Here is a 19,200-nt window from a genome sequence, read left to right on the forward strand (position 1 = left end):
ACCCTTCCTGTGGAGAAATGTCCTTCCAGATTTTAGGCCCTGCCTTCTTCAAGAGAGCAGTGTTACACACCAAGGCCTAAGTTATTTTTCTGTCAGAGCTGAGAGATTCAGCCTTCAATTTCATTGTTAAAAATGTCCTCAATCTCACTGTTCCCCTCAGACAGGTAAAACACTGTATATCTCCAGCTGAGGCCCAAGACAGTTTGAACCAAGGCCACACTACAAGCAAAATCCCTAGGGTCCCTGTGCTTAAAAAGTAGCCATATAAATTCAAACGTTGTACAGTGTTTTTGTTACTTCATTTTTCTATTAAGAGTTTTTATATACTGCCTATTACAATCTGTCTCAAGGTAGTGTACAAATTACAGTCAGCTGATTGCAATAGTTTGTTCCAGATTACTTGTATCTTACAATTTCATGTTCCTCAACCCGAGGGTGTCATAGCCCATGAGACAGTGTGTGGAAAAATTAGTTGTAGGGTGCCACATATAATTCTTAATAGGGTGGATAGTGTGTCTTCTGTATCATGTTTACTCCCTCATAACTGAATAAATTATCAATATATTTTATGAAGCCTAACACATTTTTCTGGTTTCCTTGAAGAGAGAATCTAATAGAGGATATTCACAGTAAATTGCAAGAGATCAAAAACCCAATTGATGCTATTGGGGTGCTTATCCGGGAAATGGACTATGAGACAGATGCAGAAATGGAAAGAGGACTCAATATTGGTGAGAGAACAGTGGCTCTACTCTCCCTCCCCCCTAACATTTTGATTCAATGAAAGCTGCTTATGTCAGTAGATACATATATTTTTGCCTTTTACCTTTCTTTCTATAGTCCAACCCCTAAATGTGCGCATGCATCTCTCACAGCTCTATGGTAGTAGCACAACAGTAAACATGGTGTGTCGGTGTGTGTACAAGATGTCCATGACTCGCTTTTTGCTTTGTCGGGACTTGTTGATTTTACAGCAGCTCTTGCTACGGCTTGGAGATACTGTGAGTATATTGGAACAAAGTTGACTGTATGACCTCAAGCAGTACAATTCTTACATCATTAACTGAACAGCATGCTTTTTTTTTGCCAGAGAAAATGGGTGTTGAATAATAATGGAATGGTTACAGTGGTTGCTGAATGGACATTACCGTTTAGCTGTCAGGGTGCACTGTGTTGCTGACGCAACTTTCTTGGCAGCCAGGAAAGAACTTGGGGGCCAAAACGTATCTTGTCACAGAGCAGCATGTCTGAATCCAAGCCATTATTTTTATTAACAAGAAGGAGCTTCAACTTAAGATCAGATAGTCATGTCATGTTTCCAACACCAGCTGCTTACTTCAGTTAGATAGGCTCTGGGTTGATTTTCCTTCAGTCCCATTCAACCCACTTAAAATAGCACTCCTGTCTTTGGCTATCTTGCTTTCAATATTTGTTGGCTTCATTCCTCTCCTTTCTAGCAACTGCTTAGGGACAGTTGAAGATATTGCTATAGCAAAATCAAAATGGGGTATAAATGTCTATATGTTGAAGGGGAGGATAATACCACAAGGATTTTTGCATCTTTTCTGAATAATGTAAAACTACTTGGCCATTGACAGCTATTGAACAACAACTAATACTTACGTTGTGTTTTTAGGTATTGGGCGGAGGCCAGCTATACCACACTCAACAGAACTTGCTGCATCGCACATCTCATTTGATATTATCATATTACCTGATCAGGTGGGCAAGCCAACGCTTGGCATCAGATGTTCCAGTTGATGAACTGTAAGTTCTTTACCTATAGTTTGTAATTAATATGATGGATGAAGTAGGCGTGGCCATTCTCTTTTCCTATAGCGAAAAATAGGCATTTTGTTTGATAATGGCAAGCAGCTAATTTGGACAGGTTCTGCTCAGGACTTTTCTGTCTGACAAGTATTTTTTCTTGGTTTCTTCAGGGAATGTAACCTACAGCATCTTTCTGTATTAAAACTGACAGATTCTACAGCTATAACACCACTCAAGCTAGGTAAGAAATTAAAAGCTTTTTGTCTCTTTTTGGTTGTAAGTATGTTCAGTGACAATACAAGGCTTTGCTAAAAGATTAATCATGTTTATAGACATCAGTTCTCCAGTGCTCAGATTAAAATACTTTAAAGCAAGATAGTGCTGAAATCATTGCTCAGAGAACCTAAACTGCTATAGCTCAGGGGCCATTTTTAACATTAACCCAGCCACCTTTACCAGCAATCATTAGGCTAGATTTTTATTTTAAAATTGTTGGAATTTTCCAAAATTTAAGTATCCTACGTGCCGCATTTCCTATGCCTAGATTTTTCAAACTCGAAAGTTATATAGATAGCTAGAAAATCTGGTCTTTACCTGTTAAAACAGTTGGTGTTGTGTCTAAAAATGCAAAGTACATCTTAAGTAAGCAAAATCTAAAAATAGGCATTTAAGTTTACAGCCTTTCTTCCCTGCATCCCACTTGGATTTATTAGACGCGGAATATAGAAGTTAGTATTAGGGAAACCATTAAATTGAAGAGTCATGTACAAAACATGTTTATGGCATTTTCTCATTGTTTAGAGATATTGATGCAGACACCATCTTTTAATCTGTTTTAGTGTCCAGCCCTCAAACTATCGTGGAGCTGTTCTTTCAGGAGGTAGCCCGAAAACACATAATATCTCAACTGTTTCCACCTAACGCAGCCTTGGATGAGTCAAGTTTGAGTTGGCCTCAAATGTTTTCTGCAATTTCAAGTTATCTCCTGCAGTTCTTGTATCCTTCAGTTGCAGCTTCTGCTTGAAACGGTGGACAGGAGCCACGCTTTCTTCTGTTCCTCTAGTGCGGGGATTCTTAAACTTTCTACTCCGGGATAAAAATTAACTGGGGCCCTCCAGACACAATGGGCAGGGGCGGAATCAGCAGACAGAGGCACAGTTTGGCATAACCAACTGACAGTTACTGACATTTTATACTAATCTTTTGCAAATTTCTGAAATTCTTTGCTCCAGTGATTCCTCTATTGCAGGGAGTTACACTTCAGTTTTATTCAAGTAAAGTACAGAAGTTAGGTGGAATTCATCACTGTGCTCATTCAGTTCTTCCTGTGCAAGCATTCCAGCTTGCCAAATGTATCCTCCCTCCCTGCACGCTCTTCTGGGGGTTCTCTAGGATCCCCCCCAAACCAATTGTGAGGGTGCCTGTGGGGGGAGCCCCGTTGGCAAGGTGTGAAGTCTTTGTGCAGGGCTTCCACTCATGGGGCTGGTTAGCCAAATCCTGCCCATAGCTGCAGAGCCATGACTTGGCTTCCTCACTTTGGGCACAATTTTATGATCTAGAGCAGGGTAGTCAACCTTTTTATACCGACCGCCCACTAATGCATCTTTGTTGATGGTAACATTTTCTTACCGCTCACCAGTGTTCGATGGAAGGAGGATTCAGCTTTTGCCGTACAACCCCCTACTGCCCACCTAGAATCCTGAAATGCCCACTAGTGGGTGGAAGGGACCAGGTTGACAACCCCTGATCTAGAGGCTCCTCCTTGCTCTTTTTACATTCACTTTTCACTCCTCTGTGAGTTTCCCTCTTTTCCCCCCATTCCTTTCTTCCCAGTTTATTGGGTTGTTTTTTTTAATGGTTCATCTTACTTGCTAATCCCTCCTCCCTCCCTTTCCTTTCAGAGGGTTGGCAGCAAGGAAAGAGGACTGAGGTATGAGACTGTGTGTGAGAGAAGTGGAGGGATCAGAAGGCACAAGAGAAGCCCCAAGCACTTCTCCTTCTGTCTGTCCTTTTGCCTCCCGTCTTCCTGTTCTTCCTCTTCCTTCCCTCACACTAAGCCTGCTGCACTGCCCAACTCTTGTCTATTTCCTCTTCTCCCTTTCTGTTCCTGCCCTCCAACTCTGCATGCTACAGCCTCGCTCTCCAACCAGCTCCTGCTCCCATGCATCCCTATGATTGTACATGTGAGGAACTGCTGTTCGTGACATTGATTCATTCAAAAGACTACAGCACAGTCAAGGGACAACCAAAATGATCAAGGGGTTGGAGTGACTCCCCTAGGAAGAAAGATTACGGTGTTTGGGACTTTTTAGTTAGAAGAGAAAAGGCGAGGAAGACGTGATATGATAGAAGTTCATAAAATTAAGCCATGGTCTTGTCATCCATTCAAGAACCTATATTCCTTATGCAGTCTTCAGGTGGCCAAGCAATCCTAACTTCCTCTTTCCAGAATGTTTGATGGGGGCTTGTCAGTATGCTCAACTGCAGGTGAGATCTTTATTTGTGAAATCCTTTACATTAATATTTAAAGAATAGAAGGAAAATACTTAAGTAGATCAGGTGGGAGCCTGGTTGAAAGCTAGCCCTGGTTTTGTATGCAGGGATGTAAAGGGGCAGCTGATGGATCATTGGTACATATGGTGGGATGTTATCTAGAGATTAACTGAGAATATGAGCAGCAACTGGGGTTCATCTTGGGCATGTCTTATGAGGAGAGTGGGAAGCCGGTTTTGGAAAATTGTATTAAATTGAACTAATTTGGCAAGATTTATAATAATTTGAAAATCTATAAAAGTAATTGGTAAAAAGAAAGCTAGCACTGGTTCAAAGCAATGGATTAGTTGCGGGGAAGGATGCTATGTGCATGCTGCCCTAAAATAATAATCATCATCACTCAAAGGTAGCCCAGGTAAATCAGGCAAATGGATCAAAACTGGATATTATGGAAGGGATTCTCAATCCAGTAGAGGCTCCCACTGGCTGAACTGGGGAGACCATTTTTACCGACCCCCCTCACCTACAGTTACAGCACAAACCCCCATGTTTTTCTATAGGTTCCCCCAAAGGTATGGAGCAGAGGTTTGGGGGGGCAGGGGTGTTTGAAAATGCCTCTCTTCTCTCCCCACTATACCACTGGGAGTATCCTGTGAACAGAGTTAATCTCACAGGAACAGAGGCTCCAAGCCTAAATGTCTAGATCGGAATCCAGCCTAGCTGCTTGCCTGTTCATGTTTTTTAATTGGTGTGTGTTAAACAATGTCTTTCTGAGTACAGTGGGAAGTAAGACATAACATTGATTTGTCTGATTAGTGGATGTTTGTATATTAGGAATATATTCGTTTTCTGGGACCTTGGTGCCATGTGAATATGGGGTCATGCTGTTTTATGATGGGACGCTGCTACCTTGTTATGGGAGAAGGGCACAAGGTAAATTCTTATTTCTCTAAAACAGATAAACATTTTATTGTTTGAGTTGAGAAACAAAAGGAGAGAAGTTGGTTAGACAGTAGTCATAGCTAGGAGTGAGAGATTCTCAGCTACTTTTGAGGATCTTAATGTCTGCAGAGTGCTGTAGATTTGACAGCTTTGTTCTAAAAAGGAGCAAAATATAAAATAAGTGTCAATTGTGTTACCAATTTAGGCTTTATTCAGATGAATCTGTCTACTGCTTTCCTAGAGTCAGATGCTTTGCTGTTCATTTCCGGCCTTCAGTGGCAGCTTTGGGTGCGGGTTGTATGTGTGCATGGACTGTTCCTAGTAATAGTTTTTAGTGGTATCCATGTTGAGTTATAATGTGTAGTGATTTGATAACCTGCGTGCCATTTTGGGACTGACACTATTGACAGTTCCTCAGAATTCCAGATGTAACCACTGGCCTAAAAAGTTTGGCAACCTCTGACATACAGTATGGAATTGATAACTGTAGCAAAACAATATGGAAGTGATCCCAGTTTATTCTGTGCTTCGGACTAATTTGTCCCAAGCCTTGGTTTAAGTTCTTTTTTTCTTTCAGGCTCTGGACTGTTTCTGTGAAGCAGCCTCAGAAGTTGGAAAAGAGGAGTTTTTGGATAGACTAATTAGATCGGAGGATGTTGAAATGGCTTCAACCCCACGGCTACAGTACTATGACAAGGTATTTTTGTTTCCAAGCTTTTAACCTTTCTTGTAGAAGGGGTGGCATAACATGTACTTAACATTTTCACAAATAGTTCAGGTAAAACATTCTTGGCTGTATATTCCCCTCCCTAGGTTCTGCGTCTTCTGGATACCATGGGTCTACCTGAACTGATCATTCAGTTGGCTACCTTAGCAATCACAGAAACAGCTGATGATTGGAGAAGCCAAGTAAGGAATTAAGTTTTGCTGTTATGGGATGCGTGCCCTTCTCATCCAGCATTTGTTTGTGCCACCACACTAATTTTCCAGCTGGTTATAGATGGCTTAACTACCATATTTGTATTGCAGGCTACCCTGAGGACATGCATTTTCAAACACCATTTGGATTTAGGACATAACAGTCAAGCCTATGAAGCCATGACCCATAACCCAGATTCTAGCAGGTAATACTTCATATATTTTAGGCATTGATATACCTTATTTTTATGAATCAAGTGCCAACCACAGGTGGTTGGGGTTGTTTTTGTTTTGTTTTTGGTCCTTTAAAATACCCTGAAAATATTGCCAAGGTTCTAAAGAGCTGTGTTTTTCTAATTTAAGACATTTATATACTGTTTAAATGTGTACACTGCTTTAAAATGTGAAAAACTAGTCCACAGAATTCACAGTCCATGATAGCAAAGATTTACCTCTTTCTTTCTCCCTTCTAGGCAGCTGGATTGTTTACGGCAGTTGGTGGTAGTTCTCTGTGAACGCTCCCAGCTCCAGGATCTTGTGGAGTTCCCCTATGTGAATCTCCACAATGAGGTAAATGGTCTCCTTTTGTTAGCAGTAAGGTAGTGGTATAAGGAAATCTTCAGCTATGTCTAACTGTTGTTTGTATTATAGGTTGTGGGAATAATTGAATATCGTGCTCGGGCAGTAGATCTGATGACACATAATTACTACGAGCTGCTATATGCTTTCCATGTTTATCGCCATAATTACCGGAAAGGTATGACAGATTATATAAAAGAGAAAATTGCACCAACTGTTAAAATGTCAATTCTTGTGGCATTGAATCAGATGATTATTTGTTTCCCATTAATGAGCAGTCTGTGCATGTGGTGAAAGAGTCCAGCCATGATAGCTAATCTATGCTAGAGCAGGGATCGGCAACCTAAGACCCATGGGCCATAAGCGGCCCACGGGGGCTATTTAACCGGCCCACAAGCCGCCCCCGAACCGAGCCACCCACTCGGCGAGACCCCGCGCACTGTGCTAAACCAGCATGGCGCGGGGACTCACTTCTGCAACGCTTTGTGTCTGTGCATGCGCAGACGCCAGAAATTGTGGGCACGCACGCACGGTGGGATCTCCACTGGAGTGAACTGGCCCAGGCAAGGTAAACCTTGCAGACCCCTGTGCTAGAGAATTAGAAAAGCCAAGTCCTAAACCCCATGTTTCTGTGATAAACACTAATGTGAGGGCCATGAAGGGGGGAGTATTCGCAAGGGAGAATGGTTTGTGAGAGGATGCTCAACTCTTTTGCTGCCCACTAATTCTCTACTGCATATATGCCCCAGGTGTGTGATTGGAACTATATATTTACTGAATATGTTCTTAGTTGAATGGGAAAAGTATATAATAGAAAAATATCGGGTGTTTTTGAAAGCTGAATGCCACGGTATAGGCTATATATGCATCCACGCTAAACTGCAAAACTCAGATTACTTTGAGGAAAGGCAGGGCAGTTAAACTAATATAAAGCTGCTGTACCCTGACTTCATCCATTTATTTTCTCAATACTGACAACCTTTAAAATTAGGAATATCACCTGTTCTAGTGTCCAGCTCTGAAGCTTTACAAATTTTAATTTCTCTTTTGGTTGGTTTCTCCTCCTCTCCACTAGATTATAGGTGATTTTAAAGTTGTTTCTACTTTAAGTTCCTACTACAACCTGTTCTGACATGAAGCTGTTATATTTCAGTTGGGGAAGAGGTGACTGTTGTATTGTCTTATTTCTTTCCTCAGCTGGAACAGTGATGTTTGAATATGGAATGCGCCTTGGCAGAGAAGTCCGTACCCGCTCTGGACTGCAGAAGCAAGCAAACTGTTACCTTGCAGCTCTTAATTGTTTGCGGCTCATTCGCCCTGAATATGCATGGATAGTGCAGCCAGCTTCTGGTGCAGTGGTATGAAACATCTCATTTTTTCAATATTTGATCTCACTTTGATTATTAGCAGTCTCTTTTTCATGAAGACCTTGGCTGCTGTTTGCAAGTACAGTGGTACCTCGGGTTAAGTACTTAATTCGTTCTGGAGGTCCTTACTTAACCTGAAACTGTTCTTAACCTGAAGCACCACTTTAGCTAATGGGGCCTCCTATTGCTGCCGCGCCGCCGGAGCACGATTTCTGTTCTCATCCTAAAGCACTTAACCTGAAGCACTATTTCTGGGTTAGCGAAGTCTGTAACCTGAAGTGTATGTAACCTGAAGCGTATGTAACCCGAGGTACCACTGTATGTTTAAGATAGCAGCAACCTCTGTCACACTGCCTGGTTCACAGATCACATTAAATCATGTGTAACTCTAGTTTGACACAGATTTGCAGTGTCCTCATACAGAAGTACTCAGAAATTCCTGCTTTGCTTCTCCCACACTCCTAGTCATTGTGCCCTGGGAGCAACAAAGTGAAAACTTTGACTTGTCATGTCATTAAAACCCAGGCCCATTATGTGATTCTCCCAAAACCAGCCTTTCTCAGCTTTGCGTCCCCAGGTGATGTTGAACTACAACTCCTATCATCTCTGACGAGCTAGCTAGGGATGTGAGTTGTGGACCCACAATTGAGAAAGGCTGCTCTAAACAAACCATAAGCAGTAGCAAAAAAAAAAAAAATTGCTTACTGCTCATGGTTTATTTTGGTGGAAACAAACCATGTGCCCAGCTTCAGATAAGATGACAAGCCAATCTTTGTGGTTTGTTGCTCCCACCCAGTCTGGTGGGGGAGGAGCGGTGGCGATTTTAAAGTAGTGTTCACTACAATGCAGCTTGTTCACATTAAACAGTTATTAAACTTAAATTGGTTTAACATAATGTGCAAACACAGCCAGTATGTCCACTGCTAATTCTTGTGCTGACGTCCCAATAAAAAATAATTAGAAATAAAGTAGCTTGTCTAGTACAGTGGAACCTTGGAAGCTGAACGCCTGTAAACTCGAATGTTTTGGCTCCCGAACGATCGAAAACAAGAAGTGATTGTTCTGGTTTTCGAATTATTTTGGAAGTTGAACGTCTGGCACGGCTTCTGCAGCTTCCGATTGGCTGCAGGACGCTCCTGCAGCCAATCAGAAGCTGTGCCTTGGAAGTTGAACGTTTTGGAAGTTGAACAGACTTCCAGAACGGATTCCGTTTGAGTTCCAAGGTACGTCTGCATTAGCATTTCATTGGATGCAGGCAAATGGTTACACAGCTATTATAAATATTCATAGGGTTATATTCAATGTAGCATGCAACAAAATGTTCCATCAGCTCAAGGATTTCTCCTTGTGCAACTGAACTTAATCCCCCCCATTGCCCTCCCCCACATGCCTCCTAGATCTGTTCTGAGGTTCCCCAAACCTTCTAGAGCAGATTTGGGGACATGAAGAGAGGGGAATCGCATTGCACTAGCACTAATCTTTGCACTAGCACAACTATTCTGCCTATAGTAATGTTCACTGAATAAAAATATGCAGAATAAGCAGATATGCAAGTTTGCTTCCTTTGCTTAATTGATTCCGACTACAGAATTTGCCATTTTCGCAAGTCAAACTGAGGATGTCACTTTGTATGTTTCTGCACTGAAATCTTGGGGAAAATAGACAGAATCCTGGTGGTGCTTAAACACCAGTGAAGATGTTGTAGAGACTGAAGATTTGTATATCCAGTTGTTTAGAGTGCTTATCCTATCTCACACTAGTATGAACGTCCAGGAGCATCCCCCAAGAGAAGTCATGATGGAGAGTGTGCTGCTGCCCCAAGTGAGTCTTCTGCTGTTCCACTTTCTCAAATGCAGATAATTCCAAATGTCTACTCTTAAATTCTGATCAACCAGCTTAATTTTTCTGACTTACTCACTTTCCAGCTTATGTTTGATTAGTTTTGATTCATGTTTGCAGGGCATTTGCCTTTAGTCATGTCCCTTCCTATCTTCCCATATCCTCCCATATCTTGTCTACATCTTTTTATCTGTGTTATGCTAGTTATCTGGGATGTCTCCATGATATGCGAGAGTCTGGTGCACTGGTTTCTTACCCACATAGCTCAGTATTTTGAATTGATCACAATAATTGTGCAGTAGACAGTGTTGTCTGAGCTGTTGTTGGGGGCAGAGTAGGTATGAGTTATGAAAATACAACCACTATTCTGGAGGGCCAAAAGGGCACAGGATTGCCAGGTTAAGAAGACTCCTGTATTTTCATTAGTGCTGAGTGATTCTCATCACTGCAGCACTACAGGAAGAAAGGATATAGGAACTTTACAGCCTATGATCTTAAAGGCATTTCTTAACACAGGAAGGCAGGGAAACATATGATAGTCTTTTGGGCCAGCCATGTGACCCTAGATTCCTCCTCCAGTTCTTTCCCTGTTTTCACCCTGGACTTAACCTTTTTCTTCCAGCTCGCTTCAGCCTCCTCTGGATGTAACTCTTTACTTTGAATCTGTGTGCATTATTCTTCTATTTCATAGCTGCCATTGGTGTTAGTTTTGGAACGCCTTCAGCATCTGTCTTATACTTTCAACTAACATAATTAAAGGAAGAGCCTTGGGTCACATGGCTGGCCCAAAAGACTATCATATGTTTCATTGCCTACTAGGGTTATTGGTGGATATAATCCAGCATATTTGATGTCTTGCCCTAGTTAGAACATTCATGGTAAGGGCCCAACATTCCTATTTATGATACTACCAAAGAAAATTCTGATGTCCTTGTTCAAATAGGAAATCAGGATAAATATAAATATTAATTTGCAGATGACTTTAATACATCCAGCTAATCAGCTGCCCCCTTATAAAGTTGATGATTAGTGGGAAACCTTTTATGTGCAAAATGTTGGGGTTGACTAAAAGAAAGCTAGTATAGTAGCTGCTCATCACTCAAGAGCAGAATTTTGCCTTTATATTGCCTGGTTTAACTTTAAATTCTCAACAGTAGACTCTTGAAGTTGGCACATTGTAAATAAATGATTATTTTGGTACAGCGGGAAGTCGGATTGAAATCTTGGAGCTGCAGGATTTGGAAAAAGAATGTGTGCTGGCTCGCATACGGCTAACTTTAGCACAACATGATTCAACAACAACTGCTATTACAGGTAAGCTCAGGATTTACGTTCATACTACTTGGCTTAATAACTGTACAGAGGGTGAGCAATTTAATCTCTGTGTGGGAGATCAGTAACCCACAAGAAATGTATTTCCACATCCTCCTGTTGCTGTTTGTGGGATGTGGAATCCAATCTTAATTTGTGAAACACTCACTACCATTATTATGCTGCTGCTACATTTGCAGCAAGAGGAGATTCTGCTAAATAGTGTTCTGTGATCTCATATCCACAGTAGGCATGGTCTACTCAATTATGAGAGAGAAGGCGTGTGGCTTTGCATCTATAAGAACTGAATGCTGCAATTACTCTGTATACAATCGTGGCAGATAGAGTTGTATTAAATAGAGTGCTAATGTTAAAGTTCCATAAGTGCCCTTTAATCTGTTCTGTGGGTTCACTCATCACCCCAGAGTGGATTTGGGGGTGGCAGCACACATGTGGGGGAGGAGAAGGGGAAATCCCCTAGTGCTTGTGCTAATCCTTTTGCTAGTACAAAAAGTTATTTGAATATCGCCCACTTATATACATATGTGTGCAGTTGAGATGATGTTATTCTGTTATGTTATCTACCCAGGAAACTCATCTCCCAAGGAGCTGGTAACCCTGTTGGTGCAGGCTGGTCGTTTTGACACTGCCATTTCTCTCTGCCAGACCTACAACTTTCCCTTAACACCTGTGTTTGAGGGACTTACTTTCAAGTATGTAACATATTATTGGACTTAAGTACATAATGTGAGTAGTGAAATATCTATTGACCTTTTGGAAAAAGCATATTCAGATTTGAAAGTACGTACTTTTTAAGTGAAATCATACACTCTTGCTTTAAAACTATGTCTAAGCCCGAGTAATATGAGAATGTGATATGAAGTGGGAGTGATTATGACAGCATTGAGGCTAGAACATTTGATGTATTCTTGCTCATAATCTTACATTTTGCCTTGGCCAACTCTCATTTGAGAGTCTCAAATATCCTTGGAACAAATTGCTGAGTAATCAAGCCCTGAAACTATTACCAATACACGTTTTCACTTTCACTTAAGCTTCTGTGGTTGGTTTATACAACGTCTCAATCATTTCCTGTTGTGTTGATGTTACCATTTTCATAGGTATCAGTTTGATTTCAACTACCTTGGTAGCAACTAAACCAGTGACACTTGTGCTGGCGGCTAAAGTTGTGGCAGGATGTTTTAAAGATGGGTGACAGTCACTGATACAGTCCTGAATAAGCAAAGATGTTCCAAGAATAGTAGAAGCGTTCAATAAGCTCACTGATCTCCTTATCAAACACAGCCAGGTGCATGTGTAGGATTCTAGAGCACAGCCATTACTTCAGCATCTGTAACTGAAGCAAAGAGCAATTGTAAGATGGAATGTTTGGAAAAGTAAGACCAGGGTTCAATTTCCTGCTCAGGTGAACTTGATTGTTTCTCAGCCAGAGAATCTAATAAAGTTGTTAGAACAAAGCAGGGATAACTCCATATGGGGTGGGTGGGAAGAATTCAATCAGTTTTTAAATAAATAAATAAATAGGGTTAGAATTACTATTGTACATACAGTATCTGAGTGTACCTGGTTATTTGTATTCCAGATGTATTAAACTCCAGTTTGGAGGGGAAACAGCATTAGCAGAAGCATGGGATTGGCTAGCTGCAAATCAGTTGTCATCAGTCATCACAACCAAGGAGACCAGGTACTGTGATATATTTTGCAGGAAAAGAAAGCAAGTACTTTGTGGTCCCAAGAAATCTGCATGGAAATAAATATTTCTTGCTAATAAAATACCAGAAATTGCACTTCAGGATTGTGGTTGTCCTGCTTCATTTAGTCTTCAACAAACCATCTTGAAGCAGCAGTTCATTCATGCTTTCTTTTTTGCTTTGTCTATTTTGAAGGATGGTTTAAGTGCAAATGTTAAGGACATCCTGTAGTGGCTCTTGTACTTCAGATAAAACCACATGGCAACACTTTCTAGGGGTCCAGAAACTTTGGCTTAACTGAATTAAGAACAGACGAAAACAAGTTCACATATAAAAAGTTGAGCAAGAGATTGTGCAAAGGGGATGTGTAGACTCCCCTGTGAACCATCAAAAGATTCGGGAATGGAGATTTTCACTGGCAGCCAGAAACATGCATGTATCCACCCATCTGTTAATGGTATTCCAATTGTGTTGCAGTGCAACAGATGAAGCATGGCGTCTTTTGTCCTCCTACCTGGACAGATATAAGTCTCAGAACTGTTCATACCATCGCTGTGTAATCAACAAGTTGCTGTCTCATGGAGTGCCCTTGCCTAACTGGCTTATCAACAGTTACAAAGTAAATACCTGATCTGTGCACAATTAAGCTGGCGTTCAGTGGAGGATAAATGTACAATGCTGGCTCATTACTTCCCTGTTGACTGCTTAAAAAGTGTGATAAATGAGTTTCAGTGACACTTGTTTGTAGCTTGAGTAATTGTCAAATAATAGTAATTCAGGAGCTAAAATCTGCACTGTGGTGAGTAAATTGCATGTTCCTAATGTTGTAAATGGACGCGAGTGGCGCTGTGGTCTAAACCACTGAGCCTGGGCTTGTCGATCCAAAGGTTGGCGGTTTGAATCCCCGCGACAGGGTGAGCTCCTGTTGCTCGGTCCCAGCTCCTGCCAATCTAGCAGTTCAAAAGCACGCCAAAAAGTGCAAGTAGATAAATAGGTACCGCTCCAGCGGGAAGGTAAACGGCATTTCCATGCGCTGCTCTGGTTTTGGTGTTCCATTGCGCCAGAAGCGGCTTAGTCATGCTGGCCACATGACCTGGAAAAACTCTGCAGACAAACGCTGGCTCCCTTGGCCTGTAAAGCGAGATGAGCGCTGCAACCCTAGAGTTGTCTGCGACTGGACTTAACTGTCAGGGGTCCTTTACCTTTACTTTTTTAATGTTGTAAATGAAATGGGAACTTTGATGTTACAACTTGTGACTTTTGCATTTTACCTTATTTTTATTTTATAGCATTTTACTTTATTGTACACTGCTTTGATGCCCACAGGCTGTGAAGTGGTTGATGAATTTGTATAATAAAATAAATATCAACCAAACATTTCAGATGATAACAAAAGCCTATGAGAGATCTGGCAGAACCAACAGCAACACACCCTGTCTGGTGTAGGTCATCCACCATGGTGCCCAAAGTCATTTCAACCCCAGCCAACAATTTGGATTCTTCATTTTAAGCCTTTGTTAAATAAAGGAAATAATTTGCAAATGTTTAAGGGGGTGGAAATTGGAAGCAACAGAGGGAACTGAAAGACAGGGAAGCAAGCTAGCCATGGCCTTGAGTGCAAAAAATAAAAGAGTTGTGTTTCACCAAAACAGTCCAGAATTTTACAAGAATCTCTGCAATAGGTTATTTTTCAGTATGTTTTGTGTGTCTTGTGTTGGATTCTTATAAATCTCACCAGTAATGAGGGCTACCTGTCATCCACTAAGCTTCTTAAATATAACAAGACTTTCCAGTAAGTGTCTGCTCAGTTTCATTTGTTTCTCTACAGATGGTAGATGCTGCTGAACTTCTCCGCCTCTATTTGAACTATGACCTCTTGGAAGAAGCTGTAGATTTGGTGCTGGAATATGTGGATGCCTTACTTGGGAAAGGACCTCATTACTTTGGCATTGAGGTACAATTGGGTGTTCAGTTCATTCCACTATATTTTTTACAAATGAGAAAAAGTGATGGAATGTACCTAGCTTGAAGAATTATGGAAAAACTAAGAAAAAAACAGGTTCACAGACAAGGAGTACTCCTGGATGACCATGTGGCAGCCTAGAGACCTGGCCAAAGCGACTCATGCCCTAGTTACTCCAGACTGGAGTACCACTGTATGCTGTATCCAGCCCCCCCACCTCTACCATGTACAATGGTTTTACATTTTTTGCACTTGGGAAGTTTCTCATTCAGCTAATGTCTCATTCAGTTATATTAAAGGTTTTATTTTCTTTTTAGTTCCCATTATCAGCTACAACTCCAATGGTTTGGCTTCCATATTCTGCAATTGACCAGCTTCTTCAAGTGCTAGGAGAAAATGCAACCAATCACCATAACACAGTGGTAAGTATGTCTGATGGAAAATAGAAATCAATGTGTCCAGTGCTATGGATTGTCATATCTTACTGTATCACTTTGAATGTAACCTGGTGATGTTCACAAGGTGCTTTCAGCTCTGTGATTGGCCATATGCCTTTTGATCCTTGGCTTATTAAATATAACCTAGGGGGGTTGGGCCAACAGATTAGGTCCAGGGTGTGACTTCATGGTGTAATGGATGGTCCCTGCCATCATGAAAATGCCGTGGTGTGGATACTCCTCAAGAAACCAGGCCTGGACCCATTGCTTTGACTAGCTACCAAGCAGCTGCAAATGCACTCTTCTTAGAAAATGTGGTGGATACTGAATGTGTTTGATATCAATATATAGGATATGATATGATATGAAAATGTTTTCATATATAAATCAATTATATCTGTCTCCATGCTGTTTTGGTTACTGATTATTACAACAGTTTGTGCACTCAGTCTCCTGAAAACGGTATAAGAGCCAGCACAGAGAAATGTCTATCCTCCAGCAAATTTTTACCACAAATTAAGTTTCACTTGGGAAAATGCAAAATACTACAATAAAACTTACCTGCTGCAGGTCCTCCCCCCCCCCTGTTTCATAACTAAGGGAGTTTATAAAGCTTATGTGTCTATCATGAGCTAGACCTCAGTTCTATCTGCTGCCCTAATGCTTTCTGAAGGGAAGTGGTTGAAACCTGAACTATGTAATCAACTGCTGGGGGTCAGAAAATACTGCAGGAATCTTTAGCATTTTCTGTTGAAATTAAATTGTTATCAGCTGCTTTGGGAGTCAGTACAGGCTGCAAAATTTGGTATAAGGCAATAAAGGGCAGTTGTATCTCTTGCATCCTCAATCCCTCAACTATACCTATTTAACAGAAAATGATTGTACTTCTGTTCCTTTCCAGCTCTATCAGAAGGTGCATGACAAATTAGAGGTCTACCAAAACCAGGTTGATAAGGCAACTCGGGATCTTCTGTATCGTCGGAACTAGCAGATGGACCTGGATTGTGTGACTTTACTTAATCACCTTGTGCCTGGTGGCCCTTCAGACAAAGCTACAAGAAAAGACTGTGCTAATGTGCATAACTGGCATGAAGTATGTGTGAAGCATTTGCTTTGCATGGATTGGCTGGAGTCATAGGGAACCCTGTGCGCTGCTGGTGGTGCTATTATTACAAATTCTATTTTTTCACAATGAACCAAACATTCCCTACCAGGGAATGATAGACTTTTTAAAATAAATATGTTGGGGACGCTGAATTAAATTTAAGCTTTTAAGCCTGTGCCGAACTGGGTGCTAAATCATTTCCAGCAATGAAACCCTGGTTGTACATTGCATGTTCCTACCATCTTTCTACTGAATTATTCCTTATACTGTACTATATATGGGAGCTAATGTTGGTCTTATTTATTGTGACAGTTTTTGAATTATCTTTAATAAAATGAAAACTTTGTTTAAAAATCCAGAGTCGTTTTTCACAATAGCTTATTGCAGTGCATCTTTCCATAGGGAAAGATGTATTTTGAAGGAGACAAATAGAAAGTGTGATCTGATATTTCCATTGAAGGAGGAAATGGGGACAGATAATGATCAGTTATTTACTAGTTCTCATTGGAAGTTTCTATTCCTGACTGTACTGACAATTTTATTCCAGTGGAAAATTTACTGAAGTAATGTCAATGCTTCATGCTTGTGCAATATTTCTTTTGCAACTTTGAGTGTAAATGACATCATCAACAACACAAAAACTAGGTGCTAGCACCTGAGTTTCAAATAGAAAGATGTCATTGTATTGATGATTGGTATGGGTTATGACCACGTTCTCTCAAGTGACATTGAGGCCAGTGTCCTGATCTGCAGGCCCAAAGGAGTGCCTGTGCGAGCGGCTTGATGGAGGGATACCAAAGGAGGATGTAAAAAAATGTGAAAATGGCCACTTCCAGTGCTTTATTAAAGAAAAGTGATCTTGCATCACAGCCAGCAGAGCCCTGCTGCTTTTACAGACTCTGAATGGACGCCAAGCAGTTGTCATGACTTGTTTGCTAGGCGCCAATATGTTAAGAATTACATATACACATACTTTTTGGAGAGGCGAACCATTGCTGGAGCTGCCTTGTCAATATGCTTGTCCAGCTCAGAAAGCAAATAAAGCAGTTAGACCCCTGCGCAACTGAGATAGCGTTTGAGCATAGATGTGGGCCTAATTTTCTAGCTGGTTTCTTACCAGTAAAAACTAAAATGGAATACAAAGTGTATAACATGAAGAACTGTTTTCAGACCAAGGGCTACATTACCCCGGGGCAAAGCTGTAGAGCAGGGGTGGATTACCTGTGTTCAGCTACACCTCCCATCAGCCCTAGCCAGTATACCTGAGAGACAGAGATGAGAGCTCAGCAACATCTGGAGGGCACAAGGTTAACCACCCTGCTATAGAATGCCATGCTGCAGTAGTGGACGAGGCTTGACACAATAATACATACTTATCAGAGAGCTATTTTCCATGGAAATAAAATATGTGTATTTAGGTCAGTCACTCCTTCCATTTTCTCTAAATGCTTTTTAAAAAGTTTATTACTTAAATAAAAGGTTTTCCCTTTATCTGTTCTGTTAATTGTGTAGCAATCCCAGCAAAAGAATGCATATGTCAATGCATAGTCTCAAACATCTAAATGCAATTGTATTTTATCCTGAAAAAGTAGCTAATTTTTACAAATGCAAACAGACAAATGCATGTGGAGGAGCGGAGCCTCACTCACCTCACAGAGTGTTTGTTGTGGGGGAGGAAGGGAAAGGAGAATGTTAGCTGCTTTGAGACTCCTTCAGGTAGTGATAAAGCGGGATATCAAATCCAAACTCCTCTTCCTCTTCTACTTACATAAATTAAACTGATTTGTATTTTTACTGTCTTTTGTAGTCTTATCTATTTATTAACATGAATTAAAGAAAGAAAAAACCAGGAAAAAAAGAAAAAGGTGTAGTTTGACTTCCTATCATATCCCTCTCAGTGTATATAATTATATAATGAATATACCTATCATTATTGAGTTATTCTTTATATTCCTTCTACATTCTTACAACTGTGAGTACCTTTTGTTGCTTAGTCACATTATGAGTCCCATGAGGAGTGGGTGCATCCGGGGCTGCCTTGCAAGTAGCTGCTTCTTTGGCGATCACTCGTAGCCAAGTAAGGTTGTCTTCCATAAACACGGTTTTAACAATGAGTCCGTAAGTGACTGTGAAGGCCAATTCTGGACCCACACGTCCTTCCACAGAGTTGATCACGGTGTGGATTTGCCAAGCGTGCCGTCCTCCTAGTATGTTTCTCCCTTGCGTCCTGAGTTCGAGTGTCTTCAAAGCCCATGACACCTTAGATAAAGGCTGTTCTCCAACTGGAGCGCTCGCAGGCAAGTGTTTCCAAATTGCTGGTGTTTATATTACATTTTTAAATATTTGTCTTGAGACAGCCTTTAAACCTCTTTTGTTGACCACCAGCATTACGCTTTCCATTTTTAAGTTCGGATTAGAGTCATAGCTGTCAACCTTCCCGTTTTTGCGGGAAATTCCCTTATTCCAGCGCCGTTTCCCGCTGCTATCCCGGATTGTTAGATATCCCGTAAACGGTCCCCGGGACAGGTGAAGCTGCTGATCCCTTCTTTTCGAGGCTGATGATCCCTTATTTTCAAATCTGAACGTTGATAGCTATGATTAGAGTAGTTGCTTTGGAAGAAGGATGCCGAAGGGAAGCGCTAAGAAATGTATCAGCGGCGAGCGCGCCTGCCCTAGCTCGGGGTCCTTGTCAAGGAAACCGGCGCCGCGCCTGGCGGGGCGGGGCGGCGCGGCGCTGGGCGGCGCTGGGCGCAGGCCCCGCCCC

General features: G+C 41.3%; 1 protein-coding gene and 1 long non-coding RNA gene across 2 annotated transcripts in view; one reads left to right on the forward strand and one right to left on the reverse strand.

The window, feature by feature from the left end:
* Nucleotides 1-16,790, forward strand: part of NUP160 (nucleoporin 160) — a 28,334-nt gene extending 11,544 nt beyond the window's left edge. The window contains exons 16-36 of the mRNA XM_081203685.1: nt 604-731; nt 841-1,001; nt 1,637-1,767; nt 1,941-2,011; nt 2,610-2,766; nt 4,188-4,257; nt 5,098-5,196; nt 5,783-5,902; nt 6,019-6,114; nt 6,235-6,329; nt 6,597-6,693; nt 6,775-6,880; nt 7,900-8,060; nt 9,830-9,890; nt 11,112-11,222; nt 11,809-11,932; nt 12,823-12,924; nt 13,409-13,550; nt 14,760-14,885; nt 15,212-15,316; nt 16,233-16,790. Of these exons, the coding sequence (XP_081059811.1) occupies nt 604-731; nt 841-1,001; nt 1,637-1,767; nt 1,941-2,011; nt 2,610-2,766; nt 4,188-4,257; nt 5,098-5,196; nt 5,783-5,902; nt 6,019-6,114; nt 6,235-6,329; nt 6,597-6,693; nt 6,775-6,880; nt 7,900-8,060; nt 9,830-9,890; nt 11,112-11,222; nt 11,809-11,932; nt 12,823-12,924; nt 13,409-13,550; nt 14,760-14,885; nt 15,212-15,316; nt 16,233-16,319 (2,350 nt within the window). The 3' untranslated portion in view covers nt 16,320-16,790. The remainder of the gene's footprint in view (nt 1-603; nt 732-840; nt 1,002-1,636; nt 1,768-1,940; nt 2,012-2,609; nt 2,767-4,187; nt 4,258-5,097; nt 5,197-5,782; nt 5,903-6,018; nt 6,115-6,234; nt 6,330-6,596; nt 6,694-6,774; nt 6,881-7,899; nt 8,061-9,829; nt 9,891-11,111; nt 11,223-11,808; nt 11,933-12,822; nt 12,925-13,408; nt 13,551-14,759; nt 14,886-15,211; nt 15,317-16,232) is intronic.
* Nucleotides 12,123-19,165, reverse strand: LOC308592385. Its single transcript, XR_014010491.1, has 2 exons — nt 18,417-19,165; nt 12,123-12,576 (listed from the first exon to the last, which is right to left on the reverse strand). It is a non-coding gene; the product is annotated as an uncharacterized lncRNA (long non-coding RNA).
* Between the last annotated feature and the right edge of the window lie 35 nt (nt 19,166-19,200).

Source organism: Podarcis bocagei (genome assembly GCF_964188305.1).
Source record: "Podarcis bocagei genome assembly, chromosome: 1".
Classification (NCBI taxonomy): Eukaryota; Metazoa; Chordata; class Lepidosauria; order Squamata; family Lacertidae; genus Podarcis; species Podarcis bocagei.